At 43.7% G+C, this 24,078-nt stretch overlaps 1 protein-coding gene and 1 long non-coding RNA gene across 4 annotated transcripts in view; one reads left to right on the forward strand and one right to left on the reverse strand.

The window, feature by feature from the left end:
* The window catches only part of LOC138743161 (protocadherin-1-like), a 431,442-nt gene that overhangs the window by 4,701 nt on the left and 402,663 nt on the right, over positions 1 to 24,078 (reverse strand). For 2 of the 3 annotated variants that reach the window (XM_069898068.1, XM_069898069.1), the window contains exon 4: positions 11,552 to 15,967. The exons of the other annotated variant lie outside the window; for it this stretch is intronic. In XM_069898068.1, coding sequence (XP_069754169.1) covers positions 15,582 to 15,967 — 386 coding nt within the window. In that variant the 3' untranslated portion in view covers positions 11,552 to 15,581. Of the gene's footprint in view, positions 1 to 11,551; positions 15,968 to 24,078 lie in introns of those variants that run through there. 3 annotated transcript variants of the gene reach the window in all.
* LOC138743162 (uncharacterized) lies at positions 1,906 to 11,810 on the forward strand. The gene is made up of 4 exons (XR_011344678.1): positions 1,906 to 2,127; positions 2,489 to 2,706; positions 3,409 to 3,541; positions 11,288 to 11,810. It is a non-coding gene; the product is annotated as an uncharacterized lncRNA (long non-coding RNA).

Below are 24,078 nucleotides of genomic sequence, written 5' to 3' on the forward strand. Positions count from 1 at the left end.
CCAAATGGAGCCTCACCAATGTCTTATACAGCTGCCTCATGACCTCTCAGCTTCCATGCTCAGTACTCTGACTGATGAAGATCATGACAAGTACATGCCAAAGTGGTTTTATGGAAGGACAACCCAAGTTTGGCCTGATTTCTGAAGGAGGATCCAGTAGAGATACTATATTTGGATTTTCAGAAGGTACTTGATAAGGTGCCACAGGAAGGATTACTGCCAATAAGGACATATAGAGTTGGAAGCAATGTGCAGGCATGGAGAGTGGAGTTGCCAGCAAAGAGATGGGAATGTGTAACAAATGGGATCAATGCTGATTTCCCAATCTATTTCCATTCCGTGTTAACAATGGAAACAGAATGCACTCTTGCCACATTTGCCGATAATGCAAAAATAGGAGGGCAAGCTGGATCTGACAAAGACCCTGCAAAGGGATATGGAGGGAGAAAGTGAGGGGGCAAGAAGTTGGTGAATGTGATGTAATGGTGGAAGGAAGAATGAAAAATAAAACTGTAATTTACAGTGACTGAGACTGCAGGATGGTGCAAAGGGATCTAGAATTTTTCACAAAAAAAGTGTGCAGGTGAAAATAAATACAGTAAAAAAAAATCCATCTTATCTGGAATTCAAGCAACTGGCAAAAAAAAATTGCAGAAAATAAAGAGGTACAAAAAGGCAGGTGTTTAAAATTGGCATGCCAATTCACGCAGCACACAATCTCAAACAACCAGAAAATTCACTTATTCGGCATCTACCAATCCCCATAATGCCGAATACCAGGGGTATTCTAAAATTTAGAAGGTGAATAGAATGTTGGCTCTTATTGCAACCAGCATCGAGGATGAAAGGAGGAATTTATAGCCCAAATTTATGGGGCATGCTGAGACTGTACTTGGACTTCCAAGCATACTTTCAAATTCAACATTAAAGGAATGACGGACTTGCATCGGAGCCTTCACAGAGAAGATTCACTCAGTATAATTTCTCATTCAGTCAGCTTGGAAGAATGAGAATTGATCATAAGATTATGAGGAGATTGACAAAATTAATATTGAGAGCAGGGGTCACATTTAGAGGGTACATGAAATTAGAGAACGGATTCAGAATAAAGACTGATAAATGTTAACTGCACAATTAAGATTTTGCTTCCTTAACACTTTTGGGTGCATTTTATGGATTTTGGGCTGCTGATCACAAAAATCACCTTAAAATTTTCCTACCACCTACTTTTTTTTAGATATAACCTAGCCTGTCATATTTGAAGTCTACGTCAAGCATAGAAAACCATGAATGCAATGTGTCATTGAAAATACATTTTCTGCATTCACTCTTGGACTTCTTCCCTTCTGATCTTGGTGCAATCAGTGTCGAATATGGTGAAAGGTTCTACCATGACATTACGACCATGGAAAAGCAGTATCAGGGCAACTGGATCAGTGCTGGCAGACTATTGTTGGACAATGACACGAGAGGCATCAGATGCCGAGTATAAACGAAAATCAGCGGCAAAACATTTTTAGGTCAGTTGAACTAATGCAACGTGTCAGGATCATTATCCAACCGAATATGCTAAATTCAAGTTCTCCATGATATAACAAATCTGAAATGATCATTGTGTTCAACTTGAATTGTCTATAATAATCCCCCTTTAGGAAACCTTTTGAAAAATTTTGTTGCACAGTGTAATTAATATACTGTGGCGCCTCGCCCACGCAACAACTGAACCGGCTCACGGAGTCACGGGCAAGTCTGCGGCAGATCTGACTGTGTGAGGTTCGGGTGCTTGGCAAGCCCAAAGCCTGGTGGCTGACATCATAAAGGACCCAGGAGTCGCAAGCATCGTCGGGTTCTGAGGGATTTAAACACATGCAAGAGTTCTACTAAAGTCAGTTGGCTCAACTCAATTTTGATTCTGTGTGGTTCGTTCGCTCACCGCAGGCCTAGTGCGACTGCAATATTGTCATTTTCAATGTACAATGTGCATAGACACCAAAATGCTGATGTGCTACAGCTGAACAAGTACTTAATCTCCTCTGCTCCCTCTCTAAAGTTTCCACATATTTCCTATTTGAATCGAACACAATAATCCTCAGGATCTTTCACTGGCAGGGGATCCTAAAACTGGAGGTAGCATTTTCAGAGTAGATTTCTTCATTGATGTTTTCTTTGCCAGAGCAATGAATTTGCCAACAGGACCATCAAAGAACCATTTATCTCTTTCTTTTAACATGCTGTGAATCATTAATTTCCTTGCCAATGTTAAAAAATTGAACTCTATGGGGAACAATGGCATTAATCAATTTGATAAACTGGCATGTGGCACAAACCATGATTCTTCAAGATCAATTAATAAGATAAGCGAAGATCAGGTCATATTTCTTGCCTGTTTGGCATTTTCACAAATTAGCTGGCAAATAAAACAAAATTGCAGATTTATTTTTTTTTCTAATGAATGCTTCAAGTTGTTTTAATGTAAGACTGTTTCCAGTCTTAGTGACAGAACTAGATTGAGTAACACCTTTCAAGATCAGCCCGAATGATGGAATAAGACAGAACTTAGATGGGCAATTGAACTGGAGTTCCCAGTGAATGAAGGAAAATGTTAGTCCTTTCAAGGATCCATATTAAGTCTATTGGGCCAAATGATCCCTGCTATCCTGACTTGATTTTATAACATATATTTGTCGACTACAATTGGACGATCAGGTAGGTTCTAGTTTTGTCTGACTGATCTTCCCCAGTATCTTTGCTCCTTGCTTCTCCTGGCTTTGCTGATTCGAGTTGAACCATTGCATGACAGGCTCTGATCTCCCACTTGGACGTCCTCAAAACTCTTCCCATGAAAATGAACCAGCAAGAATTGGAGTCAGGCTGGCAAAATGGAGCTGTCATATACTGTACAGCTGGATATCACATGTGGCAGTTAGTCTGTTTCCTTTATAACTCAAGACCTCCAATCCTGGTAATGCCCTCATCAATATTTTCTGCATGATTTCCAGCTACATTTCTCCCTTACAATACTCCAAATGTAGCTTTGCTAATGCCTTGTGTAGGTGTTACATGACATCCCAATTCCTGTATGCCCTAACTGATGGTGGAAAGCATGCCAAAGTTAACCATCTCCCCGTTTTGTAAGTAGCTGGTCTTTCTCTTTTTACTGCATTCTCCTCTCCATTCATTGCCACTGTATTTATTTTCACTGTGAAACACATCACGGAATTATTGCCAATTTTATCCCAAAGGATGTGGGAGCACATAATCAGCCAAATGAATAGTGGGTCGGTCACACGGACGGGATTATAAAAGTGCGCATCTCCTCTGTATTATTTGAATTAAACACCTTGCTTTGGTTCATATGATCTTTAGAGATGAATGTTCATTGACTCATGACTTGTCTTGTTCAAACAGTGAGAAAGCCAATAAGCAAAAGCAAACAGACCTTCTGGAGTTAGCTGCCAATCATTTGAGATCACATCCCTGGAAATCAGGGCTTGAAGCATCTCCTACAATTCAAGGGTTTGATACTACTTCCTTCTTTGAGGTGAGGAGAAAAGATAGTGGAATGAACAGATCACAGGCTCAAGCGATGCAGAACATTTCTGCTCCTCAAAGACTACTTAATATATGCACAGGAGCACTAGATTGCATGATATTAATGAGTTTGTTGTCAATGTACAGCATGCATCTGCACTGACGTTCCTATTTGTTGCAGCTGAATAGGCACCGTGTAAAAATAAGCCAGAACACACCAGGCTGTGCTGTAACCAGACTGTACACTTCCTACAATGCACTTTTAGAAATTTGGTAGCCTATTCGACGACATGCCATATCTCCTCAGACCTTTGAGAAAGCAGAGACATCAACATTTCTTCTTCGAAGTTGCCTCAACGTGCGAGCTCTGGGGAAGTCTTCTGAAATAGGGACTCCCAGGAAGTTGAAGGTATTAACCCTCTCCACCTCCGCCCCATCAATGGGGACAGGTGCATGGCCCCTCGACCTCTCCTTTCTAAAATCCAGTAATAACCTCCTTGGTCTTGGAGATGTTGAGCACTTGCCTGGCCAGCAGGGAAAAAAAAATCTCAGAGTTATACTTGGTGTCATGACAATAAATCTAAACTTATAATTCACAAGAGCTGAACAAGAGTGTTGTTCTGGCACCACCCAATCTCATAATTGCACTTCTGAATTGAATTCAGAAACCTGAAAATATGACACCAAGATGGAAAGAGGAGAGTTTAAATTCTGTCAGTGAAATAGCTAATATCTGATTATTTGCTGTAAAAAGCCCATCTGGTTCACCAAGGAAGGAAATCTAACACGTTTATCCAGTATGAGCTATAGGTGGTTCCATTGCACTAGGGTTTACTCTTAACTCCCTAATAAAGCAACCACTCCATTTGGAGAACAATTGGGGATGGAATAATATTGCCAGGCTGGCCTGATTCAGTCGCTATTGCTGAATTAGGTCACACTGCCCTGATTCAGCATTCCTCGATTGACATGTATGTAATATGCACACTAATTGTCTCCTTTGCTTCCCTGTAAATACACACAGAGAGGTACCACTAGTCTAGGGCTCTTATCAAAATGAGACAGAGAAGCAAAATGGAGTCCCTTCAGAGATAATCAGGGCCCATGGGTATCGTCACCTCCAATATCATTTCCCCTAACGCATGGCCTGCTGACCGGTCCAGTGGTGAGCACGAGCAGCAAGCATACGAGTCTACCTCCTTGTCGCCTGGTTCCAACCCCCTCCCCCATTATGATCAGAAAACTGTCAATGCCAGAGGCCCCTCAAGAGCACTGCTTGGGATTGGCACATGCACAGACCCCAGTCCTGATAGCAGGTTCTGGAGGGCAATATGACCATGCCCTGACAATGTTGTACAGGAGCACAATAGCATGTCCTGGCTGGCGGCATCAGTGTGGTTTTGTGGCTGCAAAGCATCAGATCGGAGGTCAGTACTGCAGTGACAGAGTCCTACCTCCAGCAGGAGTCAGTCAGAGTGTGTAGCATCTGGAGATTGTTGCATCTTGGGAAGATTCAAGATGGATGCCTCAACATGAAGTCTGGCATGTGTGTGTTCTGTTCTTAGGGCTGTTTGCTTAGTTAACAAATCTAGTTATTTTAAAAAGAACCCAAGTTTCTTTATTGCAATAAAAGAAACATTACATGGCACCAGGAGTGGAAGAAACAGCCAAGTTCTACTGTGAGCAGGAGTGAAAAAAAAAGAAACACATAGTGTGCATAGTGAGTAAAAGTTGAAATCAGCAGTGAAAATATGGAGAGTTTAAAAACACCTAATGCTGTAAAATGGACTGGAAATGTTGACCATGAGTAGAGGCTCTTTAAACAAAGCTTTATGCAGTACCTCAAACCATTGGAATCGATAGTGAACCAGATACATGAAAGATTGCACTGCTACTTACCATGGTGGGACCTCAAGCTCTAGACGTTTTCAACATTTTTATTTTTCCCGAGGCGCAAGACCAGAGCAAATTTGACAAGGTTATCGAGATGTTTGATGAACACTGTTCACCAAAGGAAAATGAAACCTTTGAGAGGTATGTGTTTTGCTCGTGCACACAGATGCAGGGAGAGAGCTTTGATACTTTTTTTTTTAAGCAGACAAAATTAAAAGCAAGAACATGCATTTTTGGATCACTGCAAGATTCAATGATCCGTGATCAAATTGTGTTCAGAATTAAAGTGAAAGAGAGGTTGCTGCGAGAGACAGAGCTTACCTTAGCTGGAGCAGTGAAGTCGTGCCACGCCAGTGAAATAGCTCTGAAGGATGCAAAAAAGTTCAGTAGTGTAAAAGCCAGTGAAATTGAAGGCATAGTCATAGCCATGGTGTCTGGACACACTCACAAACAAACATAATATGAGATACAGGAACTAACAAAAAGATGGAGGGACATTCAATTGTAAACGATGCAGCACTAAACACAGGCCGAAGCAATGGCCAGCTTACGGAAAAGTCTGTAGGAAGTACAAGGAGCAGAATCACTAGGCAAAGCAATGCTTGTCCAAAAGGAAACTAAACAGAAATATACACTATAGAAGACATTGCTCTCAATGATACGTTTTTCGTGGGCATGATGCTGGAGGAAATGAACAATGTCAAGCAGGATAAATGAAATGTGTCATTGCATACAAAGGGAACAAATAGTCCTTTCAAGTTAGAAACAGGGGCATAGGTCAATTTGATTGCTGAGCGTGACATCAGGGCAATGAAGGTAAAGCCATTTAAATCCTGTACTGCTCAAACCCTACAGTGGACAGAGCATCAACACAAAAAGTACATGTAAACTCAAGGTGAAAGCTAAAGATAAAGATCAGGTTCACAGTAGTCCCAGATGGACATTATTCATTGCTTGGTGATAGAGCATGTGAAAACTTAAGTACCACATTTGATAATGTGGCCATGCACACTACAGCGTGGAAGAAATACTGGATCAATTTCCCGCATCTTCAAAGGGTTTGGAGTTCTACCACTCACCTATAAGACACAATTAAAAGAGGACGCACAGCCAGTAGTGGATGCCCCGAGGCTGGTTCCAGAGCCACTAAAAGATAAGCTCAAGCAGGGACTTGACTGAATGCTGGCAATAGGGGTCATAAAGAAAGTGGAGGAGCCTACAGAATAGGTGAATCCAGTGGGGAGTGTCAAAAGACTTGAATGCCAATATAAAGAGGGAACATTATCAGATTCCAACCAGGGATGAAATTGCAAGTGAGATGAACGGTGCAAGGTTTTTCACTCAATTAGATGCAGCCCTGGGCTTTAGCTTTGATGATAGCACAAAAAATACTGAACATTTATTACACCGTTTCGTCGATGCCTTTTGGAATCTCCTCAGTATTCCACAGGACAATGGAGCTCATCATAGAAGGTATAAATGGGGTAGTGTGCACATGGATGACATGATCCTATGGGGATCCACACAAAAACAACAATGAGAGTCTCATCAAAGTGCTACAACACATCTAGAAGAATGGATTAAAGTTAAACAGAGAAAAATGCCAGTTTGGTGTGAAGGAAATCACCTTTCTGGGAGATAAATTATCAAAGGCAAGTGTAGAGCCAGACAAGAGCAAGGTGAAAGTAATTTTAGAGATTTCCAGACCCTCTGACAAAAAAAATGTGTATTGAGAGTGCTGGGAATGATCCATTTCATTGGTAAATTCATACCAAACCTGCTTTCCAAAACAATGTACCTAAGGAAGTTGTTATAGGACAAATGGGAATTCAAGTGGACAACCAACCACGAGGAAAAATGGGGACAACTGAAGATTATTCTAACTGCAGAATTAGTACTTTTGATGTTCTTTGATGCATCCAGAAAGACAAAAATATCCACAGAAGCTTCAAAAGATGGAATAGGTGCCGTTCTACTTCAGGCTGTGGGAGATTGGAGGTCACTAGCATATGTATCAAGGATGATGACAACATCTGAATGTCAATATGCATAGATGGAGAAAGAGTGTCTAGGCCTGGTCTAGGGACTCAAGAAATTTCCAAGTTATGTGTATGGTCTACCAACATTCATAACAGACAGACCACAAGCCATTAATAGCAATAATCAAGGTAAATCTCAGTGAAATGTCACCAAGACTCCAAAGACTGATGGCGAAGTTACAATGTTATGACTTTGAATTGGTGAACACACCAGGAAAATTTATTGTGTTAGCTGATGCAACGATGAGAGTGAAGCACGCAATGAGAGTTCCACAGAGACAGGTGTGAATCTCCATGTGAATCTGATCATTGAATCTCTTCCCGTATTTGACATGAAATCCAAGCAGATCGCAGCTGAAACAAGAATCTGAATGAAGGTGCAATGAAGAATGAGAGGTGACTTAATAGATGTATATAAGATTATGTGGGGCTTAGAAAGAGTGAACATTTTCCTGTGGTGGCAATAAAAAATATTAGAGGACATTTGTTTAAGGTGAGTGGAGGAAAGTTTGGGGGCGATGTCAGAGGTAAGCGTTGGGTAACTGGAATGCATTGTTGAGGATGGTGGTGGAGGCTGGTAAAATAGGGACATTTAACAGTCTTTTAAACATATACGTGGATGTTAGAAAATTAGAGGGTTATGGCTGTTAGGGAGAGAAAAGGACAGCACAGCATCGTGGGCTGAAAAACCTGTATTCTACTGTAATGATCTTTGCTTCATTCTATCCTGACTTGAAAGGTCAACTGTCCTTTTTTCCGTGGAGATGCTGCCTGGCCTGTTCTGTCCCTCAGACATACAGGAGGATATCGGTTCCTTTCGGCCCACAAGCCTGTGCTGCTCAATTACAACCAAATGGCCTCCAAGAATGCTCTGCCCTCCACACTCTCTGCAACAATCCCAACCTCACTATCAAACCCGCTGACAAGGTGGGGTAGTTGTGGACTGGCACACAGAGCTCTATCTTGCTGAGGCCAGTTGACAACTCTCAGACACCTCCTCCTATTGACCGCTCCCACAGGACCACAACACTAAACATCAATCCACTGTCTCCAAAACAATCTCCAACCTCATCACCTCTGGTCACCCCCTCTCCACGGCTACCAACCTCATTCTCTCCCACCCTACATTGTCCAGTTCTACCTCCTTCCCAAGATACACAAACCAAACCATCCGGGCAGACTCATTGTTTCTTCCTACTTCTACCACACCAAATTAGTTTCATCTTACCTGGACTCTATCCTTTCTCCTCAGTCCAATCCCTCCCCATCTACATCTGTGACACCTCGCATGCCCTCCATCCCTTCAACGACTTCAGATTCCTCAAACTGGACTGTCTCATCTTCATGGTGGATGTCCAATCCCTTTATACCTCTACCCAGAAGGTCTGAAAGCACTTCACTTCTTCCTGGACCAAAGCCCCGACCAGTCACCCTTTACCTCCATCCTCTCTGCCTGGCAGAACATCCTCACTCTAAATAACTTCAACTCATCCCACTTCCTCCAAATTAAAGAAGCAGGCATGGTTGCCAGCTACACCTGCCTATTTGTAGGCTTTGTAGAGCAATCCATGCTGCAATCCTACACAGGCAAGACCCCCAAACTCTACCTCCAGTATAGAGATGACTACATCAGGGCTGCCTCATACACCTGCGATGAGCTTGTCAACTTCATCCACTTCGCATCCAACTTCCACTCCGACCTCAAACTCACTGGGCCCATCTCTGATAACACTCTCCTCTTTTGGATCTCTCCATCTCGGGAGACCAGCTTTCCACTGACATATACTATAAACCCTCCAACTCCCACAACTACTTTGACTACACTTCCTCACACCCTGCAAGGATTCCATCCCCCTTCTCTCAATTTCCCCATTTCTGCCGCATCTGTTCCCAAGATGAGGCCTTCCAGACCAGATTTTCTGAAATGCCTGCCTTCTTCCACAAATGTGTATTTTCTCCACCACTATCCACTCAGCCTTCACCTGCATCTCCTCCATTTCCTGCTCATCTGCCATGCCCCCCCCACCCCCATTTGCCACCAACATAGAAATCCCTTTATCTTTACCTACCTCCCCACCAGCATCTGCATCCAACACATCATCTGCCGGAATTTCCGACCACCAGACATATTTTCCCCTCATTCCCTCTTGACCTTCCATAGGGACTGCTCCCTCTGTGATCCCCTCATGCACTCATCCCTCCCACCCATCGCATCCACAGCTCCTTCCCATATAACCACTTACAGCACAGAACAGGCCAGTTCGGCCCTACTAGTCCATGCCGTAGAAAATCCCCACCCTCCTAGTCCCACTGACCAGCACCCGGTCCATACCCCTCCTATCCATGTAACGATCCAGTCTTTCCTTAAATGTAACCAATGATCCCGCTTCGACCACATCTACCGGAAGCTCATTCCACATCCCCACCACCCTTTGCGTAAAGAAATCTCCCCTCATGTTCCCCTTATAATTTTCCCCCTTCAATCTTAAACCATGTCCTCTAGTTTGAATCTCCCCCTTTCTTAATTGAAAAAAGCCTATCCACATTTACTCTGTCCCTTTTAAAATCTTATACACCTCTATCAAGTCCCCTCTCAATCTTCTACGCTCCAGAGAAAAAAGCCCCAGTCTGCACAACCTTTCCCTGTAACTCAGACCCTGAAATCTTGTCAACATTCTCGTGAACCTTCTCTGTACTCTCTCTATTTTGTTTATATCTTTCCTATAATTTGGTGACCAAAACTGTACACAGTACTCCAAATTTGGCCTCACCAATGCCTTGTACAATTTCATCATAACCTCCCTACTCTTGAATTCAATACTCCGATTTATGAAGGCCAACATTCCAAATGCCTTCTTCACCACACCATCTACCCGAGTATCAGCCTTGAGGGTACTATTTACCATCACTCCTAAATCCCTCTGTTGCTCTGCACTCCTCAATTGTCTCCCATTCAATGTATATGACCTATTTAAATTTGCCTTTCCAAAATGTAGCACCTCACATTTATCTGTATTAAATTCCATCAGCTATTTCTCACCCCACACCTTCAGCCTTCCTAAATCACCTTTTAATCTACGGTAATCTACCTCACTGTCCACAACACCACCAATCTTTGTGTCATCCGCAAACTTGCTTATCCAATTCTCCACAGAAGGTGCAACCCTTGCACCCACATCTCCTCCCTCACCATGGTCTGGGGCCCCAAACAGGCCTTTCATGAGAAGCAATACTTCACTTGTGCATCCAGAGGACTTATTTACTGGATCCGGTGCTCCTTTTGTGGCATTCTCTACATCAGACTGAACAGTCACAGACTGGGAGATCGCTTCACTCAGCATCTCCACTGCATTCGCAACCACAGCCACCTCCCAGTGGCCAACCATTTCAATTCCGGGTCATACTTCCACATTCACATGTCTGTCCATGATCTTATGTATTGTCCCACCCTGACCGCCCGCAGATTGGAGGAACACCACCTTATGCCACATGGCATGAACATTGACTTCACTGTTTTCCATTAAACCTGCTCACCTTTTCTTCCCCCTCCCCCATTTCCTGCCTTTCCCCCTCCCCCTCAGCGCTGCTGTCCCCTCCCTCCTTTCTCCACCAATCTCCTGCCCTGCCACCCCACTCTTTCCCATCTCACTCTCCTGTTCTGATGCTCATTGGCATTTTCTCATACTTGGATGAGGGGCTCAAGCTCAAGCTCGAAACCTCAGTTCTGTATCTCTGCCTTTGCTACATAAAGGACTGTTTGACTTTCTGAATTTCTCCAGCATTTTGTGTTTTTACTACAACCCATGGAATGTTTTTTATTGAAGGGTGAGAGGAAACTGGAGCCCCCCTCGAGGAAAACCCACCTGGGGAGAACCTACAAACTCCTCGTAGACTGTGCGAGATATGAATCCTGGTCCCAATTGCTGGGGCTAACCTTGCTGCCGGTAGCTCTCAGTTTTCCTTAACCGAATGGTGTTGTGTCCATGGAAACCAGAAGATGGCACCGACCTACTCTCCCATCAACACCTTCCTGGATATCCCCAGAACCCCCTCGAAAAGGAGACGAAGTCTCGCAAGGAACAGGCTGCTCATTTTGACATTTTATTGTAAAGCTTTGAGGAAGGAATAATTACAATGACTGTATTTTCTCTCTGTTGATGGCTCAGCAAATAAGGGTCAAGAATTTGTTTACATGCTTAACAATAGGAACAAATTGGATATAAATGAAGAGGAGGTGCTCATTGCTTGCACAAATTTCATAAGTAACATAGGAAGCCAATGGATTAACTAGTAAAGCATTACATGTTTCCAAACATCCTCAACAATATGGTCCTGATTATACATTAAATCCATCTAAAAATAGTAACGTACTTCCATTTGCTGATTTTGTTTTGATATAAAAGCGACATTTGCATGTACATAAAACTGTACAAAAAACATGGCATACAAGCAATTAAATTAATTATATAAATAGAACCAACATTAAAGTTCAAATCATCTGAACAGCAGTTAGCTGCTTGTTCTTAGTCTCATGGACTCTGGGGTTCCTCCTTCCACCCCTCCCCCAGGAGTGTGGGGACTCGAATCAGGGTGTTGGCAGGATCCACGCTATAAGACTCACTGAAAGTACTGGCCAATCTACAGATTGCGTGTGCTGCTGTAGTCTGGTCCAGGGTATCACAGGGCAAGCAAAGTCGCGACACAATACTTTTATAAATACATACATAATCTACCGCTGTATCCGTTTTCTTAGAATGAAACACTAACAGAAATAACGTATTTAACTACCTCTGCCTATAAACGCAAGAGATGTGGCCTCTTCAGACCCCTCCAAGATTGTTCTGCCACTTTTGATATATTTTGGGGATATTTTTGGTACCTGTTTGCTCATGGTTGTGGGGTCCATCTTTATGTTTGTGCCTGTAACTTGTCTACTTCCAAGACAAACTGCAACTCGTACAAAAAAAAAGGCACCTTTAACATCTCAGAGACCTCCAATCTTCCTGGATTTCCCAGCGTTGGCTTTGGACAGGAGGATACTTGTGAAGTTTAATTCAGTCTCTTCCAGTTGTACTTGTACAATCTGAGGACGATAAACTTGACTTGACCAATCTGCTTGACCTCTTCCGATGACTGGTCAACCTTGTGAATGCGGAGGGAGTTGAAAAGTCCAAGTGCCAAGCAACCTTTCCTGGAGGAACCTCATTGCTTCCTGAGAATAGGAGACCACAAGAGCCCTGGAATTGGCCACCAGCCCTCCCATCAGGCAGAAGGTTCATGAGTTTGAAAACACACACCACCAGGCTCAAAGATAGATTTTTCCCCGCTGTTATCACCCTCTTTAATAGACCCCTTATTTGTAACATGATATTGCCCTTGCCCTGGTTTTACTGAACATTTTCCCTGTAACATGATAGTCTGCACATTTGGTTGACTTTGCAACTGCCTGTTGCAGTCAGATAGACTGGCTTGGCTGGATAGCACACCAAACAATGTTCTTGGCACACATGATAATAAACAATTCCATCCAATTTGACATCCACGGGCTCACCTGATCCAGTTACCCAAGAGTATCAGGGATATTGGTCAGATTAAAAAAAAAGATCTCTTGAGACTTCCAGTGTATATGGGATGGATTTAAAGTTTATAATTCCATGCCAAGACTTTAATCAGCTTCATTCCTCCCCCATCTCTCCCCAAAACAGACCCCAGGTTCTGATGAATGAACCTTATACGTGAGAATGCACTGCAGATTATAGTAAGAAGTTTGAATGAGCCAATCTGTCCTCCCTCGCTACAGCATTCTGCTTGTATCTTCCGCTCACATCCCTCCTGAACTCCCTTTTCACTTATCAAGGCACAAAGTAACTACTGCTTCACTCTTGTCACAGACCTGGGAAATTCTGGACCCAATCGGTTTATCGAGTCATCAGGATTATGCCACAGATGGCGAACAAGAACAAAATGCAAAGACACGCACACATACGCACACAAAAAAAATGCAAATATTTTGTGAAAACAGAGCAATATTCATGCTAACATAACAATTTTATATACACCGCTGTCTATCTGAATCGAGTTTCACAAGTCATGAAGTGGGAACAATTAGAAAGTGCGTTATAATTGGAGACAATAACAGTTGTTGAAATAAGGACAATTGGTGGAACTTTGAATCAAAAAGCTAAAAGGAAACTGTAGATAGCAATGTTTTAATCCATACTAGTCATAAAATGAGTTCAAGATACCATAAGATGTCCAGCTCCAAATAGGTTATTGAGTAGATTTGATGATATTCAATGATTGGCTGATTGGATAGGTAATAATGTTCACTACCATCCATTGAGTAGACTGTGGTCTGTCCAATCGCATAACCAACACACCCAGCCTTCAGTCCAGATGATATTTTTTAATGGCACAATGTCCGATGCCTAACAAAAACATCTGAGAGTATTATAACTATTTGTCCACAGCGGGTTTGGGAACCACTGCTGGCATCATTGGTCCATGTAATTCATAACAACCACGTCAAGTATCTACCACCCCTCCACTCCTCAGATTGGTGTGTCTTCATCTCATTGGGAGAAGAAAAAACAGACTTACACAGCCACATAAAAGCAGGGAACACAGGTATCCACAGACAGATGGATGCACACACACACACACACACACACACACACACACACACACACACACACACACACACACACACACACACACACCCCCACCCACCCCCCGACCAACACAAAACCAACTGGGCAACACAGGTATCCACAGACAGACAGACACGCCCAGGCATACACATATAGACCGTCCTGAACATTCACAGACAGCCAGACTCTGACACAATCACAGATACACACACATGCACACACACACACACACACACGCACACACACACACACACACCCACACACACACACACACACACACGTATCATTCAGGACCTAAGACCAAGTCAGGTAACTATAATGATGTTTGATACATCAAGATCCCCCACACAATGCCATCAATTCCAGAGAAACTGTTGTTCCAGCATGAGATCCTGTGCTCTGAGCTCAGAGAAGGATGAAGTGTCTCCTTAGGCACTGCATGCACTTTTCCACAGGAGCAGATATTACTCCCAGCCACTCCCCTCACTGAGAACCTGACACGAGGAGCTGATGCATGTGACCACCTTTCAAAGGCCCATCCCAGGTGAAGTCGTGACATGGCTGCCACACAAATGCTACCACTTAAAAGGAGCCCACCAGACCTCCTTTTAAAAATCAAGGATAGCGCATGAGAGAACTCTATACAGCTGAATGGATAAAGGTCGCGATTCACCAGCACCATTTACAATAACTACCCATCAGAACCAGTCACTAAAGGTTTCTTGCAGCTGTTACATTCACAAGATGACTTTTTCATTGGTACATTTGAAATTATTTACAAGGAATAAAGATAAACACGAGGAGGATTTGCTGAGACACATGAAAGATGGAGATGATTTTGTCTCTCAAACTCTGAATCATATATCATTTGACACAAGTGCACAGCATCCCTCCTGTGCCATGGTGCTGTTGGTCACTGTGGCGATGGTGAACCTGAGCCAGGTGAGTTTTCAATCCAGAGCTTTAAGAGGAGAGATGCTACTCACCCTAAACTACAAGAGTGGTCACATATGTCAGCTGGTATTTGTCTTCTGCATCCTTCCCTCAAACACACACACACACACACACACACACACACACACACACACACACACACACACACAAACACACACACAAAATTAAAATAAATGATCAATTTCATGCAGTTAAGAAGTTTGTGGAAATAGAAATGAGGAGGGGTGAACAGCAGTGTCTGACTTTTGATTGCTGTTCTGTGGTGGTTTTCTCAGCTGTTGGTGCTGGGTGAGACTCAAGTCTGTGCCCTATGATCTGGAAATCCCTGACAACACACAGCTTCAAGTCCATCATTCTCCCAAAAAATTTAATTTGCCTTTGAATTGTAGTGCAGACAATAAAGCCTTGTGTTTCTTAGCGTAAGTTTCCCCTTGTGCTCCTTTCCTCTGAATGCTTGCATTCCCAAACAGTTGAAACAGCTTCAAACAGGCACAGAGCAGGCTCCATCATTTCCCTAGAGATAAATCTCCCGCTTTGAACTCTGGGGCGCGGGACCAGGGGCCTGTTGGTAGTCAGGGGGCTGGGTGAGCGGGATTTCTTCCAGAGCCGAATCCTTGCTGGGCTCATGGTTCGAACTAGGGAAGGCACTGTGCGTTGGTATGAAGCGGATGTTGGCCATCTTGGCATTACAGTCCTCAGCGAGCCGAGGGCTCCCATTGCTCAGGCGATCCTGGCTCCCCTGCTCTTCGTAAGGCACAAAAGTGGACAGTTTGGGAACATTTTTCTGCTTCCGGTTAGGGGACGGTTGGCCTGGCATCCAGCAGGTATCTGAATGACCAAACTCTGTGCATTCCCTTGTGCAATTCCCAGTCATAGCCACGTCAGGCAATGGTCGAAGATCTACATCGGCATATATAAAGAGAAAGAAAACATTACTTGACACCTACACAATTCAACCAGCCATCCAGCATCGAAACAGGCACTTTTACCCAGCATATCCATCGGTTCTTATTCCATTTCATAAAATCATAGAATATAGGAGTAGGAGAAGGCCACTCAGCCCTTCAAGTGTGCACCACCATTCAACACGATCATGGATGATCATGCCACATCAATATTCTATTCCTGCCTTTACTCCAGACTCCTAGATCCTTTGAGTCATAAGGACCACATCCAATTCCCTTTGAATATATCCATTGAACTGAACTGAACTATTTTCTGTGGAGGGGAGTTCCACAGGTTCCCTCATCTCAGTCCTAAATGACTTCCCCTCACTCTTTGGACTGTGACCTCCCCCCCACACCTTGTTATGGACGTCCCCAGCACTAGGAAAATTCTTCTTGCATCTAACCTGTTTAGTCTTGTCAGAATGTTATATGTCTCTATGAGATTCCCCCCCCACCTCATTCACCAGCATTAACCCATATCTCTTAGTACATCTTAAATGTTGCCAAGGTATGTAGCCTCCACTCGGAATATGGTTTTGTAGTTTCCATCTGCTCTCAACACCCCACTCTACTCCCATCTGTGCTCTCTTCATCTTCCTGTCTCGCCACCTCTCCCGTCTTCATTTGTCCACTATCCTATTACCGATTGGATCCTTCCATTACTTGCCTCCTCCTCTTCCTCCACACTTACCTGACAATGGGTCCTGACCCAAAATATTGTCAGGCCATTATTCTCCATGGATGACTCCCTGCATAGCTGAGTCTCTCCAGCATCCCATTTTTGGCACATGCTATGCTCCACCCACTTCTTATCTCAACTGACATTTAACCAATCTCCATTCTGGACACAGTCTCTTCTCCCTCCTCCCATCGGGGAGAAGGTTTATGAGTGTGAAGTCACATGCCAGCAGCCTTAGTCACTTTTCTGCAGTCATCAGACTCCTGGATAAACTCCACAACAGTGATCTGGTGCTGCCCGTGCTCAGTGCTACTTGGCCTTTCTTTTCACTGCAACCCTGTACTCCATAAATTGAGCTCTTTGCATGGCTGTATGGAAGTTAGAGGTAACCGATTGGTCTGCTCGCAGAAGAACCCTTCTCAGTGTACTCGGTATAATGTGAAAAATAAACTAAAAGCATGAGGTATTGATGGTGCAGATGGCTAGAGACTAACACCAGGGTACATAGCCATAAGGAGCTTGAGAGTAAATACAGGGGAGATGCCAGAGAAGTTTAAATTTTAAAATTAAATTTAGACATACAGCACGGTAACAGGCCTTTTTGGCCTACAAGGCCATGCCGCCCCATTCCACCCAATTAACCTGCAACCCCCGATACGGTTTTAAAAGGTGGGAGGAAACCGGAGCACCTGGAGGACACCCACGCAGACACAGGGGGAATGCACAGCAGCAAATTTGAAGCCCGGTTGCTGGTGTTGTAACAGCATGGCACTAACCGTTCTTCACAGAGAGCAATAGGTGCTCTGCTGGTAATGGAGGTGGAAGCAGGTACAATAGGATTTTTAAAAAGACTGAGTAAAATAATTTGAAAAAAGAATCAGTATTGTGGTATTTAATTATGTAACATTTGCTTTAATCAGGTAATTCCCGTAACTTATAAAATTTAAATTTGAACCCCAGCCGCTGGCGCTGTAACGGTGTTGTGTTAGCTGCTTCATAGCCCTGCTGCTGTCATAACTAACCATCTCCCCCACGTTTTCAGATTAAGGCTTACTAATATACAAATAAAGATAAAAATTCTTACTAGTAAAAACACAATGCTGGAGAAACTCAGCAGGTCAAACGGTGTCTTTTATAAAGCAAAGATAAAAATACAAAACTGACGTTTCAGGCTTGAGCCCTACATCAGGGTGTCTTACCAGGCTGGGACAGGGAGAAACCGTGGGAGAGTGGCCCCAGCGGTGAGCGGCATCAGTCAGCTCTTCATCCTGGGCGCTGACATTTTATTCAAACACAACTTCATTAAAACTTTGTTCAATCAGTGGGGTGGGACACTAGGCTGGCTGAATGCTTGTATATTTTAAAGTTACGTTTTCGGCTGCAGCAAGTAAGAACTTTGGTGTCCATGCAAGTTATACAAAGTATATGGCACTAAACTCATTATCATTATAGAGCACGACAGCACAGAACAGGCCCTTCAGCCCATGATATGTAAACCTACTCCACAGCTGAGCACTGAGGTCATGGAGGCTACCTCAGCAGATCTAATTAAGACAAGGTTGGGTAGATTTTTGCATAGTAGAGGAATTAAGGGATATGGGGAAAAGGCATTTAGGCTCAACAGGCTGGACAGCTGACTCCTCTCCTATTTCTTATGTTCTTAAAACAATCTAATTTCTCCTCACTTCTTCCTGGTTTGAATTTCTCTCTATTTACTGATGAACTTTACTGGTTAAGTCAGGGGTGGCCAAACGTTATTGGCTGTGGGCCACATACAGAAAAATACATGAGCCAGTTTTCATCCACTGGCGGTTCCTTTAACAGGCCGTTTCAAGCCTGTACAGAAATGGGCTCTGCGGGCGGGCGCTGGGACTTCGCTCCCTGCTCTCCGTGCGTCTCCACCAGCGACAGCGCTGCTGTTACAGTGGTCCGAAAGTCTCGCCATTATTTTTTTCTAATGGGCCCCTTAAAAATGGGCAATGGGCTGCAATTGGCCCGGAGACCTTAGTTTGGTTAAACTGTTTCTGTCACTCTTTTTTAGCTGTGGACATTCCTCTCACGGGATAAAAGAAGACCCAATCGTCTTGCTGCAGTCAAAGAATTCCCATCGGAATCATTCACTCGCTTGTCTCCCAGTTCCCACATCTCTCTCTATGTCAATCAACACCTCCCCGATTCTTCTATGACACGACAAGGGGCAATTTACAGTGGTCAACTCACCCGCCTCCATGTTGTTGAGATGTGGATGGAAGCTGGGACTACCTGGTGGGATCAGAACGAGAAAGGGCAAACTCCACACTGGCTGCACAACAGGTCGGGATTGAACCAGGGTGGCCCGAAGTTGTATCTTCTATGCTACCCCATTATAACCCCCTCTCCATGAGTAGGCGCCTACCCCATGCAATGATGCAGTACCCTCCTGTCAGACAGCTGCACAACGTGGTGATGCATTGGCAAAACTTAAATGTCGCATTAATTGCGGGTTCTCAGCCTCTTGTCTGATCTCAGCAACACCAGACGTTGAGCCAGCCAACCAACTCGGAGACCCAAGTCCCAGAGGAATACTTCCTAAAAGTCCAGATCAGTAATTCATCACAACTCTCAGTAAAATAGTCCGTCAGCTTGGCAAGCGACTTGCAGTCTATCACACGACAATGGGGGCACGAGAAAAATCATTTAGATGGCAATGCAAAAATGATGATCAAGAAAAAGCCCAGCTCTCAAAATAAAAGCATGTTCAGCAATGTTCTTTCATCACACCTCTGGCTCGAGAGTGATACACATGCCAGACACCTCCTGGCTCTCTGCCCACTAATCCATTATTAATGGTTGAGGCTTGCCACTTAATACTGAAAGAGTGAGAATGGCAGGGCCTTTTACCACACATCAGCCCCACGTCTGAGAAGCAATCCAGTTCATCCTGCATAAGCCAGCTGTTTCTTGACCCTCTCACTCCCTGGCTAATTTTGAGATCACCCAGGTTTTTGTGTCTTGCCGGTTGAGGTAGGTAAGCTGTTTCCATTGGTAGGAAAGAACCAAAACTAGGAGACATGGCCTCAAGATATAGGGTAGTAAGTTCAGGATGGAGTTGAGGGGAAACTGCTTTGGGTGGGGAATTTGTGGAATTTGTTGCCCTTTGAAGCAGTGGAGGCAACTTCTAAATATATTTAAGACAAGCTTGGATAGATTTCTACATGATAAGGGAATTAAGGGACATGGGGAAATGGCAGGATGGTGATCAACCATGATCACACTGAATGGTGGAGAAGGCTCGATGGGCCGGATGGCCGACTCCTGCTCCTATTTCTTATGTTCTTATGTCATGGGTTTAAATTTTAAATAAAACTTTTAAATTTAGACATACAGCAGAGTATCAGGCCCATTTGGCCCATGAGACCATGCCGCCCAATTACACCCAACTCACCTCCACAGGTGGCCATTCCAAAGGAGAACATGGTCATAAGTTACCACATATTACCATATATATATATATATATATATATAGCGTATGTTTAATTTTTTTGTAAGATTTAAATGGTATTGCAAAAACAACAAATGTACACACACACACACACACACACACACACACACACACACACACACACACACACACACACACACACACACACACACACACACACACGGTCACCTATGACCATATCCTCCTTTGGAATGGCCAACCTACCTCCACCCCAGTACATTTCAAACAGTGGGAGGAAACCAGAGCCCCCAGACAAAACCCACGTAGACAGGGGACAGAGGGAGAACATGCAGACTCCTTACAGACAGTGCGGGATTCGAACTCCGGTCCTGATCACTGGTACTGTAACAGCGTTGCGCTAGCCACTACGGTTACCATGCTGCCTTTGCATGGTAAAAAGTCTGGAGAGAGTAGATGTGGCAAGGATATTTCCATTGGTGGGAGAGTCTAGGACAATAGGGCACAACTTCAGAATTAAAGGGCACCCATTTAAAACAAAATATGTGGAAAGTTTCTTTAGAGGGCTGAGAGCCTGTGGAATTTGTTGCCACAGGCGGCTGTGGAAGCGAGGTCATTGGGTGTATTTAAGGCAGAGATTGATAGGTATTTGATTAGTCCGGACATTGAGGCTTATGGGGAGAAGTCAGAGAGTGGGACAGAGTGGAAGGATGGATCAACTCATGATTAGAATGAGGTAGCAAACTCGATTGGCCAATGGTCCTAGTTCTGCTCATAAATAGAGTATATATTCGTGTCATAGTGGATCCCATGCAAAGTCCATCCTTCCTTTTTTGACCCAAAAATCTCACATTTTCCATATATCCCGTGCAAAAGTCAACCCCCCTATTTTTGGCCATGACTGCCCGCCCATCTGAGCTCCCGAAGCCCTGACCACAAACCCTCATCTCGCTCCACCCTGCCCATCCGAGCTCCCGACGTCTCTGACCTCGAACCCTGGCCCCGTCTGCTCTCAATGCCCCTACCATGGAGTCTCACCTTGGCCCCAGCCGCCCGCCCATCCAAGCTCCAGATGCCCCAAACACGGACTCACCAACTGGTCCCAGCCATCTGAGTTCCTGCCACCTTAAACAACTTAGGGACTTAACACAATCCAAAGAGGTGTCCATGTAAAAATCGACCCCCTCAAATTTGACTTGAAAAATTGGTCCCCAAAACTCGACTATTATATGAGTGTATACAATATTGTGATCTTGTGACCTTAAATCCAACATTAACTCTAACATCGATCCTAACCCTTACTAGCAGTTTTGCAGTCTGAGTTGACTGGGAATGTGTTGACATTCCTTCCATCATCACTGGACCTAAATCTTGAACCTCCTACCCATCAGCACTGTGGAAAACCTTCAGCAGAAAGTCCAAATGAGGGATGAGGCCAGAATGCCAATGTGGTTAGCATGGGTGGGATGGGCCAAAGGGCCTGTTCCATGTTATGCAACTCCATACAATAACCTGGGGCTATTCCAGTCAATCTCTCCTGCACCCAGTGCCTAGATGCCTCCCCTCACGCAGTGCTAGACAGGCAAGTCTTCAGGCACTGTGGTTGTTGTGCAATACACAAAAGTGCTGGAGAAACTCAACAGGTCAAGCGGCATCCGCAGCAAGTTGAGGGAAACAACATTTCGGGTATGAACCCTTCGTCAATGCATGAGCAAAAAGCCCAACAGGTGCTTGAATGAAGGATGGAGGGAGGAGAGGAGAGGGGGGGAGGAAGGGGCGTGGGGAGGTGTACGGGCTAACAGATCATACTGTAGGTGGATATAGGTGGGAAGGAAGAAGGGATAAAAAGTCAAGGTGATGGGGAGAGCATAACTGAATGGACAGAGAAAAGGGGTAGGGAGTTGGAGGAATGTTGACAGGGAGCTAGGGAAAGAGAAAGTTGGAGGTGGGTGGGGGTTTAAAACTGGCCAACTAACCAATAGATCAGGCCTGAGCCCTTTGTTAAGGATTCTCTCCAACCAGAGGGTTTTAATTAGAAGTAAAACATGAAAGTCTGCAGACACCATGGTTGAAGTAGAAACACAATGTTGGAGAAACGTTTTGTTTTCTGGCACTTGTTAACATTTTTCCATACAATGATGAAGGGTTCAAGAAGCCTTAAAGGTTGGTTAGGTATCTTTTATCTTTTCTATTGACTTGCTAAGTTTCTCTAGCTATGTTTTTATTACAGATAGCAGTAATCTCAACTTCTCCAGTTTCTGTTGATACCTTCCTCCGTGAACCATATCACGCAAAACATATGATTAGTTCTGAGAACTCGTAAGATGATTGCTGTTTCCCCAACCTTGCAACAGTGACAATACTAAAACTCTTTAATGACCGTGAAGTGACCTGGGTTTGAGAACAAAGTGAAATGAAGGAGTATAAAGGGTTGAAGCTGGAGAGAGTGAGAGGTAGCATTTCAGGTCAACGATCCTTCTTCAGAAGTGGTTTTGTCGTGAGTTTATTGTCCTGAACCGCTATCTCTGCTTCTCTTTGCATGGATGCCTGCTTGACCTGCTGTGTGTGTCCAGCTGGGTTTGACCTTAGTCAAAAACAATCACTGTCAACCTAATTAAATATCTACAATCCAAAGCAAATTATCTAACTTCCATGCAATTCATTGATGGTTGTAAGTAATACTGACCTAATAGCAAATCTTACTTGATGTACAAATTAGCTAAGAACTAATTCAGTGATGGAGAGAGTATGGTTTGGTCTTGTTCCACTTTCAAACTTCTTCGAGGGAGTGGGGGTTGAAATTTTTTTTTAAAGAAAACAAAATTTAAAACTTCAGGATGTGATAAGGAAATATTTTTAATTTAATTTTTAATACTTAATTTAATAGGCCCTTCCGGCCCATCCAAAAACACCAATTAACCTACAAACCCTGTATGTTTTTTGGAGGGTGCAGGGAAACAGGAGCACCCAGAGGAAATTGATACAGGTCACAGAGAGAGTCTGCAAACTCCTTACAAACACCAGTGGATTCTAACCCAGGTCGCTGGGTCTGTAATAGCATTGTACTCCATAAATAAAACAAATCAATTAAAACATTTAATGAACAGAGTTCATAAAATAACGATTTATACAGTTATTATAAATGGGATTACATGAAACATCCATTTGGAACAAGCAGCCCTGATTGGTTCTATGCTGTATGAGAATCTGTCCTTATCTATCAGCTTAAGTCTCCCCTCCTTAGAACGGTTTCCTCTTAACTACGTTTGCACCATTCAACCAACTAAATAAGTAGAGGCGACCACAGTCTTGCTTCTTCAGAGTGTCTGGGCAGTGACTGGCAGGGGGTGGAGAGGAAAGGGCTTTGAAGGTTGACATTGGCATTTGATTCCTGAGAGGGGGAATTAAACCAAGGCACAAATGAAAGAAGGGGCAAAGAGTTGTTTCTCAAGTCTTAATGCACTAAGAATTCAGGGAGAAATACAGTGAATTTCAGGGATTTTGGAATAACAATGGCCACAAAAGCAAACAAAATGAAAGAAAAACTAATTGGTGTAATAGAAATACTGCATATGACAACATATAAGGCCTTAGGCCTGAAACATCACATCTGTGTCTCTACAGAGACTGCCTAACTTGAGTATTTTCTTTTCATGTTATTATATGGCATGAACACATTGCGTGTGGATGCTTTTATGAATCACACCCTGAGAAACCTCATTCTCTTTTACTCTAAGTGCTTCAGTGTAGGTCCTTACTCCTAAATCCTGAAACTCTTGCCGCAAAAGAATGTGGGAGAAACTTCACAAATGGAAACTAGTTGGGGGGTGGGGGTGGGGGGCACCTTTTTTTATTAGACTCACAATCCACCATAAGCAATCCCTATGCTGTAGGTGCTCAGTGATTAGTAAGGGGTTGCTTAAGGTGGGATGTGGGTGGAAAGAAA

The sequence above is a fragment of the Narcine bancroftii genome, chromosome 9 (assembly GCF_036971445.1).
Source record: "Narcine bancroftii isolate sNarBan1 chromosome 9, sNarBan1.hap1, whole genome shotgun sequence".
Classification (NCBI taxonomy): domain Eukaryota; kingdom Metazoa; phylum Chordata; class Chondrichthyes; order Torpediniformes; family Narcinidae; genus Narcine; species Narcine bancroftii.